The sequence below is a fragment of the Oryza glaberrima genome, chromosome 10 (genome assembly GCF_000147395.1).
Source record: "Oryza glaberrima chromosome 10, OglaRS2, whole genome shotgun sequence".
Classification (NCBI taxonomy): Eukaryota; Viridiplantae; Streptophyta; class Magnoliopsida; order Poales; family Poaceae; genus Oryza; species Oryza glaberrima.
Window position 1 is genome coordinate 20,188,209 of NC_068335.1, and position 11,834 is coordinate 20,200,042.

Sequence of the window (11,834 nt, forward strand, 5' to 3'; positions counted from 1 at the left end):
GGACATTTCTTCTGTAGGCATTCAGTTGTTAAACGGATGTACAGTATATTTTATCGGATTGGCTCCCGATCCAAACTGTATTATAAAGATTGATTCCTTACCCTGAGGTCAAAATTCTGACCGGCAAGAGTCGTTTAACATCGAAGAATCTTGTCAGGACACGAGCTCTACCAAACACGATCGCAGCATGTGCATCGCAGTCGCTACTCTCATTCAGTCACTTACTCACAGTCTCACACCAGTGGCCTGAATCAGTAGCAGATTAGCCGTTGCAAGGTGGCTCTGTACATGTTCTTGCTGAAAATATAACTCCACTTGACTGAATCATAGCCTTATCTTCCGGACCTGCATGTGTAGATCTCACTAGTTTTTTCACACATCAAATCTGAAGTATGAACTCGTGAGTCATGAGTCTAATGACCCTCTTAGCATACGGAGAAACTAATACTACTGCTGTTCTGTAATAACGAATTAGTGAAGAGTCTCCTCTGTCTCCAACCAACCAAACTGGATGCTTTGATGCTACGTTGTTAATTCCAATCAACATTTTGATATGGAAACACAGATTAGAAAGGAGGTGCTTTCTAATTAACTAGCAAGCAAACGTCGATGAAACCGAGCATGCTGTGAGCCAATCATTTGATCCTTGCTGGATTCTTTCTAGCTGGGAAGCATTTGCCACTACTCTACAGTATACATTACTGCCTGGAACTTAATTGGCTGTCAGGAATCAAGTTTTCTATTCCATTGGGTACGTATCTGATTCTCCCAATTGCCTCTCCTTGCAGATTACAGACATATACTGCCATTGAAATGGGACTAAAGGCACAGGTTGGACCATCCTATACTGCAATTGTATAGAGGATTTGTTAATTTGGACCCCCAAATGCAACATAACGACACCCCAGCGTTAGCCCCAGGAAATAATTTATCATTTCATCAGAAGGACAAGATTATCCAGCAGCTCACAAAAAAGGCTCACCAAACTGTAAAGGAGACCATAAACATTTATTCAGAATTCAGTCCTAGCAGAAAGCCAAACATTCACTACTGATGCTTCAGCTGTAACTACACGATGTCATAGCCAACATCCAATGCTGTCAATGTAGCAACACAGGAAACACAATATTCCTCACATGAACAAGGGGAAAGTCTATTTGTTCCTTTGAGGGGGCGTGCGAGATGATTCTAATTAATCTCTAGGATGGACGTCCACCCATTTCTTGTATGTAAACTAAATGGTTATAAAAAAATTTAAAAAAAATAGCAAGATAGATTAATATATAATATATCACTCTACACATATGTAATTTTAAATTCTACTTCTACAAGTTGTAATAAAAATAACAAATTAAACTTTAACTAATATATGCAATTATTAGTCAAATTTATTATTTTTGTTATAATTTATAGAAGTTGAATTTGAACTTGTATGTTTGTGGAATGATATATTACATATTAAGTCCGAGTGCTTGCCCCCCTCTCTCTCTCTGTTTTTTTTTGGTCATGTGACATAGAGTGTCACCGGAACACCACAAATGGCAGCTTCGATCCGTCGTTGTGTGCTCAAGATGTACTACTGCATGCTGCGGATAAAAACAGGGGAGTACTCCTTCTACCTACACAGATCGATCGATGAATCGATCTCGCTCGCTTTCCATGGCCCCCAATCATGTTACAAAAAGAAAGGCCCCCAATTGGCAGCAGAACCACAACTTTTCACTACCAACCTATCCCCTCTGCACATGGACGGCATCTGTCACACACTGATCATCATCACTCTCTCCCCCCAGCTCAATCAAGATTCCACTAATTAAACCCTCCTCCATTGATTTTCTATATAACTCACTCGCGGCCACTCTTCCACTGTCGCCTTACTTAACCAAGAAGCATAGCCATAGCTAGTGATCCATCGATCAGTCGTCGATGTGTCCGTCCACTCCTGTATAAAAAAGATAGGCGTTGTAGCGAGCACTAGCCACTAAGCCGTATATAAAGAGAGCAGTTAGTACTAAAGTGAGTGTGCTGGTGTGAGCTTAGTGGCAATGGCGATGAGAGGCGGTGGTGCGACGATGCTGTCGTGGTACTTGCAGGTGGCGGCGGTGAGCTTGCTGGCGATGGCGACGGGGCTGGAGGCGCAGCTGCGGGTGGGGTTCTACGACAACTCGTGCCCGGCGGCGGAGATCATCGTGCAGCAGGAGGTGAGCAAGGCGGTGTCGGCCAACCCGGGCCTCGCCGCCGGCCTCGTCCGCCTCCACTTCCACGACTGCTTCGTCAGGGTCAGTAGTGCCAATCCACCATTCTTGCTCGATATATCGATCAGCTGCATGCGAGAGTGGCTGGATGTGATGTGGTTGTGGATGATTTTTGGATGTGCAGGGGTGTGATGCGTCGGTGCTGATCGACTCGACGAAGGGGAACCAGGCGGAGAAGGACGCCGGACCGAACACCAGCCTGCGTGGGTTCGAGGTGGTCGACCGCATCAAGGCCCGCGTCGAGCAGGCTTGCTTCGGCGTCGTCTCCTGCGCCGACATCCTCGCCTTCGCCGCCCGCGACAGCGTCGCCCTGGTACGTAATTAGAGAAATTTTACAGTACATAAGAGATATTTAAATTTTTAATGCAAATTCTCTTAACTCTTAGTACCGAAGGTATCAAATTTTTTAATAGAAAATACGATATCTATTGGTATTTTCTCAAGCACTATAAAATCTCTTAGATGTAACTACACACTCTCACACACTATCGCACTTGTCAATTACTCGTACCCATTGCCGTTGCTTCAGTCTTACATCTGCCAGCTTTTGCAACTAGACATGATCATATATTCATATGGGTTTTGCAACGTAAAGCTTAATCTAGATATAGCGCACGTACGATTTGGGAGGAAAAAAAAAGCTAATCTTGAGTGATTCTGATCTATATATGCATGTCATGTCCCCAACTTTTCTGCACACGTTGGCACGTTGCCTTCACCACATGATGCTGGCATGCTGCACGGGGCGGAGCTAGTATAGCTAGGGGGTGTCCACCATATATATACCCCGTCAGTTTAAACTTAGGTATCAGTATTAAGCTAAATTTGATTCAAACCAGAGTAAAGCAAGCGAGTGAAACCCCCTCATTTTGTTCTAGCTCCGCCCCAGGCTGCACCTGCATTATTACAGAAAAAAAAGGGAGATTGATGCTGAAGTTTGTTTGTGTGGCGCGCAGACCGGCGGGAACGCGTACCAGGTGCCGGCGGGGCGGCGGGACGGGAGCGTGTCGCGGTCGTCGGACACCGGCGGCAACCTGCCGCCGCCGACGGCGAGCGTGAGCCAGCTGACGCAGATGTTCGCGGCGAAGGGGCTGAGCCAGCGGGAGATGGTGGCGCTGTCCGGGGCGCACACCATCGGCGCGTCGCACTGCAGCTCGTTCAGCAGCCGCCTGTACCGGGCGGGCACGACGGCCGGCGGCGCCGGCGGCGGGCAGGACCCGACCATGGACCCGGCGTACGTGGCGCAGCTGGCACAGCAGTGCCCGCAGAGCGGCGGCGCCGCCGGCGGCGGCGCGCTCGTGCCCATGGACGCCGTCACCCCCAACGCTTTCGACGAGGGCTTCTTCAAGGGCGTCATGAACAACCGCGGCCTGCTCTCCTCCGACCAGGCGCTGCTCGGCGACAAGAACACCGCCGTCCAGGTGGTCGCCTACGCCAACGACGCCTCCACCTTCCAGAGCGACTTCGCCGCCGCCATGGTCAAGATGGGCGCCGTCGGCGTGCTCACCGGCAGCAGCGGCAAGGTCAGGGCAAACTGCAGGGTCGCCTGATGCAAATCGGTAAGCCATAGCTTAGCTCGCCGTGACAACGTGACGTATCATGTATGTAACGTGCATTTTGTGTGTGCGTGTGTGTGTATGGTTGGTTGGTTGTGCATCAAGAGCTAGAGCTCTCTATTCTTTGGCTGATGATCTGTATTAATTCTTTGTGACTGTGTGTGTCTTTTGAGAGAACTGTAAGTTGTAACTAGCCATGTGTGCCAAATGGTGCTTAATATTAAAAAAAAGAGAAGCTAATTAATTGTTGATTCTGCAATAAAATTAAGGTTGGATGTGGCTGCAGCGCTTTGGGCATCCTTATTGAGATGGCTTGAAAAGCCCCAGTCAAGCGGACCGTTTCTAACATGTTCGAGGCATCCATCTTCTTCGTGCTAGGGGACTGAGAGTCAATGCTCTTCTGGACTGACCAATGGATTGATGGCCGCTCAGTGGCTTCCTTGGCTCCTGATCTCCTCTTCGCCGTGCCCCAGCGCCTCCGAGGTTCACTCACGGTCGCTTCTGGCCTGGCGAACAATTCCTAGGTTTCCAACATCCGCGACGCACTAACTGTTTCGGCCATCTCCCAGTTTCTTCTTATTTGGGACGCAGTGTTTCACGTCCAGCTCTTGCCGGGTGTCGAGGATCGTCTTGTTTGGCGTTGGAAGATGACCAGCGCTACTCAGCGCGTTCGGCGTACCAGATGTGCTTTTATGGCCAGCACTTCTTTGCTTGTGCTGATCTTTTCTGGCACGTGAAGGGTCCTGCTAAATGCAAGTTCTTCCTCTGGTTTGCATTTCAACGATGCTGCTGGATGGCCGATCTCCTCCAGAAGCGCGGCATTGATAGTCACTTGGTCTGCCCCTTTTGCACTCAAGAGCTTGAGACGGGGCGAACCACATCCTCCTCGATTGCGTGTTCGCTTGGCAGGTCTGGCTCCGTGTGTTGTCGTCTCTTGGTTGGGTTGCCCTCTCTCCCTCCCTTGGTAGCTGCCTCTAGGATTGATGGCATTCGTCTAGGGCATGCTTGCCTGAGCATCTCCGTCCTGGCTTCGATTCTCTAATCCTCCTGGTCTCCTGGCAACTGTAGAAGGAACGGAACTCCAGGGTTTTCGACTCTGTGTTATCTTTGGTCTCAGAGGTCCTACAGTCCATCCTTTTAGAGGGCCATCTTTGGTCGTTAGTTGGCATTGCTAATTTTGGGATTTTCGGAGAGTAGTGGACTATGCCCCCTTCACACTGTTTGGAGTCGTAGTATCGAGTTTTTTTTCCCTTGGTCTTTTGTTTCCCTCCTCTCTTGGTATAAGTCGGTCTAGCTTAATGCGTTGTGTAACAAATATTTTTTTCTTCTAATATATTAACGTGCAATTCTTTTGCACATTCGAGAAAAAAATAATAATCAACCTTGACATGGCTGCTACTCGACTTCCAGGTTAGGCAAGTTGGAGGATAATGGGCCAATGGCCTTCAGTAGAAACCTCAATTCCTCGAGGCCTAATTCGTTGGGCCTAATACACAGATATAAATCTTTGGGCCTTGTTAATTTGATTCGGCCTCAACAACGGCCCATCCAAGTGTACGAGCGGCCCATCACGAAGCTTTAATCGGTTAAGATTCATACTGGGCCATACTTGACTTTGCCCACTGCTTTAATTGGCCCACTTCTCATTTTGAATGGTTCTTTGTTTTGGATATATAGATTACTAGACACTACAAGTGCACCATTGCATAACTCGATCTTTCACTGGGAAGCTCCATGATTAACTTGCCGAACAGTGACCGAAATATTTTATGCTTATTTAGTTATCTGCAAAATTCGACTACATTTCTAGCATTGTAGAGCATGCCATGGATGGATGGACCTTGTTTTTGTTCTTTTGTAGTTGTCATGTACTTAGTACCAGTTAGTGTACCACACATAAGGAGAAGGGGTGTACAGATGCATATACAGTAGTATTGATCTGATGGGAACGTGTACCATGGTCCAGGTGACGCATTGCGCATGCAGAACATATAATATATATCCGATACATCGCGCGCGTGTGTGTCTCTCTCTCTATATATATGTATGTACCCTCTATTTCTGCATGTGGCCAATATATATTTCTTGAATTTCCTTCATTCTTAAATAAATCAATTTGTATATACGAATAAATTTCATATCCTAATTCATATATAGAAGTTGATAGACTTATTTAACTAGTACCATCAAAAAAGAGTTATAGAGTTAAAAAATATCACCATATGTTTCATTAACATCATTCTCACGTACGATAGTATTTTACAATTGGGTGATGTTATTCCGTGACAGAGAGAGGAGTAGAGGACATGGCTGATGGCCTGGAAGGCTGGAAGCTGCCTGCTAAAGGTACTTGTATACTGTAGTACGTACATGTATACTGTAGACAACAGTGAGTACGTACTTGTAGCTACCCATAACTAACCTATATACGTACCATGTGCTTAGGCAAAATTAGGCCACTCAGGCTGTGTTTAGCTCACACTAAAGTTTAAAAGTTTGGTTGAAATTAGTACGATGTGATAGAAAAGTTGCGTGTGTATGAAAGGTTTGATACAATGGAAAGTTCTAAGTTTGGAAAAAAGCTTTGGAACTAGGGTCTGGGGATAAGTAAAATAATGGAAGATACAAGGACGGCACTGTACGTTTTGAAAAATTTCTAGGTTATATGGTTGCAGAGATGATTGCTCCATCGATGAGTGCCCCACACCAAGATAAATGTACTAAAGTATAGCACTCTTCGACTTCTCATTCTACACAAAATTAAAAGTAAAAGTGCACTCATATAAGCGTGATTGTGCATGCCTATCAGGATTTGAATCCGCTTCATTAGTTATTTACACCCTTTTTACTTCTCATGTGATTTTTTCCATTCTTGTAATTGTAAATATCTTGTAATTGTAGAAAAACTGCAGTACTAAGTATCAAGAAGAAAATGGTAAATTCGTAACATATTAACTATTATATGAAGGAAAAATACAAGTCTAGAGAGTTAAGTTTGATGGCATGAATCCCAGAAAATCATATAGCTAGCTAGAACAAGAGACACACATATATAGAGTTGCAAGTTAATTGTTTCTTTCATGGATTTTAGTTAAATAAGTATTCCTTCCGTTTGAAAATATAAGTATTAATTTCTAAGTTGTTTAGAAAATACGAAGGTTAAGGGGAAAATATTTCCTTTCCATTATCGAATGGATAAATTTGAGTATTAAATTATTTGGATTACCCTCCCAAGCACCGATGAAAATGTGTATAGATTTCTGTACATTAGAATCTTTTTTTCGCGAACGCACAAATCGATTGCATGTCAATATATTAAAAGAAAAATATTTTTTTGTTACGTAACACAATCAGTTGTAACTAGGTAAAAGAAGGGGAAATTACTGCGGGAAAAAGCTACTCCAAATAACGAGAGGGTGGTAGTAGAGCCACACTATATTTCCAACCCCCCCCCCCCCCCACAAAAAAAAAAGCGGCGATGCCAGCGGAAGGCCACAGACAACCTTCCGAGTGAATGAACTCTAAAACCACGGAGACTAAGGAGAGCGCCGAGTCGAATACCCTAGAGTACCGGTCCTTCCACAGCTGCCAAGAGACCAGGAGGACCAGGGAGTTGAAGCCGGCGCGAGATGCTCAGGTAAGCAGGTCCTAGAAGACGGCCACCAGACTTGAAACGAGCTGTCACGTGCCTTAGAAATACATAGTATACTGTAATACAAAATTTGAATCCTATAAATGCTGGACGGAGGGAGTACTTGACATCATTTCTTTCATCTTAATTGTGACAAAAGATTCATATGACTCTCTTTAATAGTGCAATCACTTGTCCTGGTAATGTCTTGTGTGGGGAAGTCATGATGAGAATATTCAATTATCCGTGGTCCAGTGGCCTCCCTTTTGTCAGAACACATAGCACATTTGATCGACATAAGCTAGATAGAAAGAGAGATATTTTTTTCTTGCAGTTAGTTTGTATGTATGCTTTGCTGTGTGATCTATATCTAAATTGGTGTGGATCAATAAGTATAGGTTTTCGAAATAACATTCAATTGGCACATGCTGATATATTACCATTAATTGGTCATAAGTTTGAGCTTTTTATTAGCTGATTTTTAGTTTGGGCATGTTTTTACAAACTCGAATGATCTATATAATTTAAATAAAAAATTTTAGTTAGATTAACAACCACTTTACTTTGCAGTTTAGTTAACTTCCTCGAGGTATACATTGAGCAGACCAAGTGCATGATGGATGCCAAAAGGTTGTTTCCTTAAAAGGGTTTTCTGAAGTAACATGGTACCACCTAAATTTTCATGAACCATATATCACGCATTTGAGGTAATTATTTCTTGAAGCTCATGGATGGGAAGTAAACCTTGAAATTGTGTTTTTAGTCACGAAAACTCCAAGTAGTAGCCTAATTCAAAATTCAAACCTACAACGCCTACAAATTGGACCATCCTATCATCCAATTCAAGATGCTCCCAACCAATAGAGGGGGCGCTACATACCCTGCCCTCCACGCAAAAATAGCCATCACCTGTCTCTCTCGGTCACGCCAAGACAGACGACTCGTGACCCGCTTTAATTCAGTCGGCTCACGCGGGATACGCCCCGGACCAGTACAACCCACACACCCAATGCAAACCGCGTACGCACAGGGCACCGACGGACGAACAAATAGAGCACGAAAGTAGTCGACCGGTATTGATCGCGGAACAGTACTCAATATCCCCACTTGCTGCAACCCCACAACTCCTTCACCTCCTTCCTACCTAGACCAGTAATGAGAGAATAAGCCAATGGTGGGTACATAGACAGATGAAGGTATCTACCCACTTATGTCTAGACCTTTGAAAGGGGGGGACAACTGTTCATAGCCGGCCATGATGCTCCCATGCATAAATTGCACATATATATGCATTATGTAAGCATCCCTTTTGCCTGCATTTCAGCAGCGAGAGTGTGGAGAGGAGGAAACACGCGAGCATGCATACATGCATGCAGAGTTTTGGCAGCGATGTACTGTACGTAGAGATTTTTATTAATTTTTTTTTCACTCCTCGGTAGCTGTGTCTCTGACATGGTGGTCCCGGAGGACACATCGAGCCCACGTCGACGTGTGCAGTAAAATTGGCAACTCGACCACAGTAAGATCTCTGCAGTGTGGCTAACGGTGAGCAGTTTTGTCTGCAGTGAAGACTACGCCAGCTGTGTGACTGACATGTGAGGCCGGATGGATGGCGGGCCCACATGGCAGTGGGGAGATGAGTGGCATATGAGATTTAGGCTCGGTTTGGGAAGCTTAAGATTCTGAGAATCTGCTAGTTGTTAGCCAGCTTCTGAGATTTAGGTTGTAGTTTATTTTCTGGATTCTACAACTATAAATTTTTAAAATCTAGGTAACAATTTGGATTGTTTGGGGAGTTAAAAATTATAGGAGAAGCTGCAGTAACTAGAAGCACCTTAAACGTACCTTAAATGGCGTCACAGGTGACAGGTGGGTATAAAAAAGGAATGAGAGCCTGCGCTGCGACCGGCAGTGGCGAGGCATGCCTGCTACTGTTGCCTTTGCCTGCTGCTGTCGCTGCCGGGTGGGACCACGGACTCGTGGACCTTAGAACATTGCCTTGAGGCCCCACCTCCTTACACATTTCTCGGGTACCCGTACCAGGACGAGACCTGCAGTTTGTTTTCTCAAATGATACAGTGCATTACTGGAGTACTATTAATTATTTTTTCCTTTGGTTTTGCTCCTGTATAATGTTATTGTTTACATGCACTAATCTTACCAGATTCTTTGCTTGAATTAGTTTGTAGGAATAGATTCATAGTGATAAGTGAAATCTTTCACATTTTCAATAGGAACTTAAATGGTGATGTATTATATCGGCAATACACATACTTTAGTACTTCATTTGTTGAAAAAAAATATTCCCTATATTTCAAAATATAAATATTTCTAATATTCAAAATTTGTATCACAATTTAAACTTTTTTAAGACACTAACATCTATGCACAAAAATCAAAGCATTCTTAATCAACAAGCTTGATTAAAGGGAATCTAAACAATCAAAATTCAAATTTCAACCAATAACGTGTTTGAAAAGGAATCATCTCCCTCAAAGTTAATCGTAAATTATAGACCTAGAAATATTTATATTTCAAAACAGAGACTAAGATGGACTTTGACTATAAATATATATTTTTTACATTTTTAATGTACGATTACAAAATCATAGTCAAGATAATACTTTTAAGCATATCTCCAACGATGTTAATTTTATAGCAAATCTCATCCTAAAAGTAACATTATTAGATTAATAGTTGGTCAAAGCTCAAAATTGTACGGTCAAAACTCACGAACGATGGTATTGCATTACTCCTATGTACACGTACGCGTTCCAGTTTATTGTGCTTCTGCGGTTTCTTAGAGTTATCAAAGGACCTTTATTAATTACGAGCTAGACAAATTAAATTTCAAAGTTACAACTTTGCTGCATGCCAAAACAAAACTTTATTTACAGCTTCCTTTTTCTCTTTTGTTTCGAGGAGAATGGACCATATGCATGATGTACAGTACTGGCAACCTAGCTAGCCATGCGACTGCTTTCTTTGATATTCTTTTTTGATTTTTTAGAAAAAAGCTTGTGGGATCACTTTGATATAGCTAGATCAGTGCCCATCTCAGCTAGCTATTCCGTCTAATCAATTACTAGTGCTTTGACCTTGCTAGTTTGATTTGGCGAGCATGCGCACAAATTAATGGAGCACAGTATTAGCAAGGAAGAACCACCATGTATCTATATATAATATGTTTAATTTGATGGTCTTAATCTGGGAAACTATTGGGATGACACTTTTTCCTCTACTCTTTCCCTTCTTGTATTTGTCAAGCGAATATTACACTGCTGGTAAATAAGGAGAATATTCGGTGAAAGCCATGAAATATGTGAAAACCCATAAAAACCGGACCTAAAAGTTTTCAAAATTTTCTCTATTTTTTATTCCAAATGAAATTGAGTTTTTACTTATTTAATGGTTTTTTATGAATATTTCCTAGAAAAATAAATAGTGTACCTTTACCAATGTCGTGCAATAGAAGGCAACAAAGTTATTTATACTATTTTCTTAATTCTCATGCATAGGTCACTGTTTTTTTTCATAAGATCACCTGGCGAAGAGATTACTTACCTGAATTTTCACTGCAAGGGGAACAACTTATATTTAAAATCAGAAAGAGTTATTTTGCTATTGCTTTTATTTGATGGAGTTGATCGGAGAAACTTTTGTAGTACAAAAGAATTACTTATCTTTCCTTATCAACTTAACTTTTGTGTTGAATTGGGGTCGGTAAATGCAATTCAATATATTATCAGAGATATATCTCGAATTCAAATTCTGACTTGGTACACAACTAAATAAAAAAATTATGGTTGACTTCTATTCCACATATAAGGATCGAGAGAGCCTCCACATGAGGGAGAGTGTTGGAATATAAGTGAATTTTGAGCGTTTTAGTTACCTACTACTTATCAGTTTAAGCTTTGCGTTGTACTGTTCTTTGACGCGTGAAACTAATAAATAAAATCACTACAAGAATCCGTAATTTTCTTAGCGGTCAAAAACTGCCAAGTATAACATGAAACAACCAAGGTTATTTATTCCGTTGCTCGACCACTAAGTCTAGAAAGCTAGGGATATTCAGATTTCTTGGCCGTTAACGGTAAGAAAATGTCTTCTTGTAATGGATTATTATTGCAAGTCAACAACTTCATCTTCTTTTGTGGATCTCAATGAATGCCATGATGCCAAATATCAAAGCTAGCTAGGGCGACACGTATATATATATAAGGTTTCCCCACATAAAAGGCTACCGTCCCAGCCGGCTATAATCTACACAGTACACACGTAGCTATCGAAGAACGTGATCTACTGTTCGGATCAGCAGCATCGGATGCCAAATTGGTGCATTACCAAGTGGGCCTTCGCTAGCTTTCGTTATCTAGCAACTCAACTACT

The 11,834-nt window shown here is 42.7% G+C and overlaps 1 protein-coding gene across 1 annotated transcript; it reads left to right on the forward strand.

Moving 5' to 3' along the window:
- The first annotated feature begins 1,743 nt into the window (after positions 1-1,743).
- LOC127785764 (peroxidase 5-like) lies at positions 1,744-4,107 on the forward strand. Its single transcript, XM_052313161.1, has 3 exons — positions 1,744-2,279; positions 2,380-2,568; positions 3,212-4,107. Exons 1-3 carry the CDS (start codon positions 2,046-2,048, stop codon positions 3,803-3,805), a joined length of 1,017 nt encoding a protein of 338 aa, XP_052169121.1. The 5' UTR covers positions 1,744-2,045; the 3' UTR covers positions 3,806-4,107.
- The last annotated feature ends 7,727 nt before the right edge of the window (positions 4,108-11,834 follow it).

What these genes read in the sequence shown, in the direction of transcription:
- LOC127785764 (XM_052313161.1), top strand. Translation starts at nt 2,046, where the DNA reads ATGGCGATGAGAGGCGGTGGTGCGACGATGCTGTCGTGGTACTTGCAG. An exon ending in TCCACGACTGCTTCGTCAGG is followed by an intron (nt 2,280 to 2,379) that starts GTCAGTAGTGCC and finishes TTGGATGTGCAG; the next exon opens with GGGTGTGATGCGTCGGTGCT. An exon ending in CCCGCGACAGCGTCGCCCTG is followed by an intron (nt 2,569 to 3,211) that starts GTACGTAATTAG and finishes TGTGGCGCGCAG; the next exon opens with ACCGGCGGGAACGCGTACCA.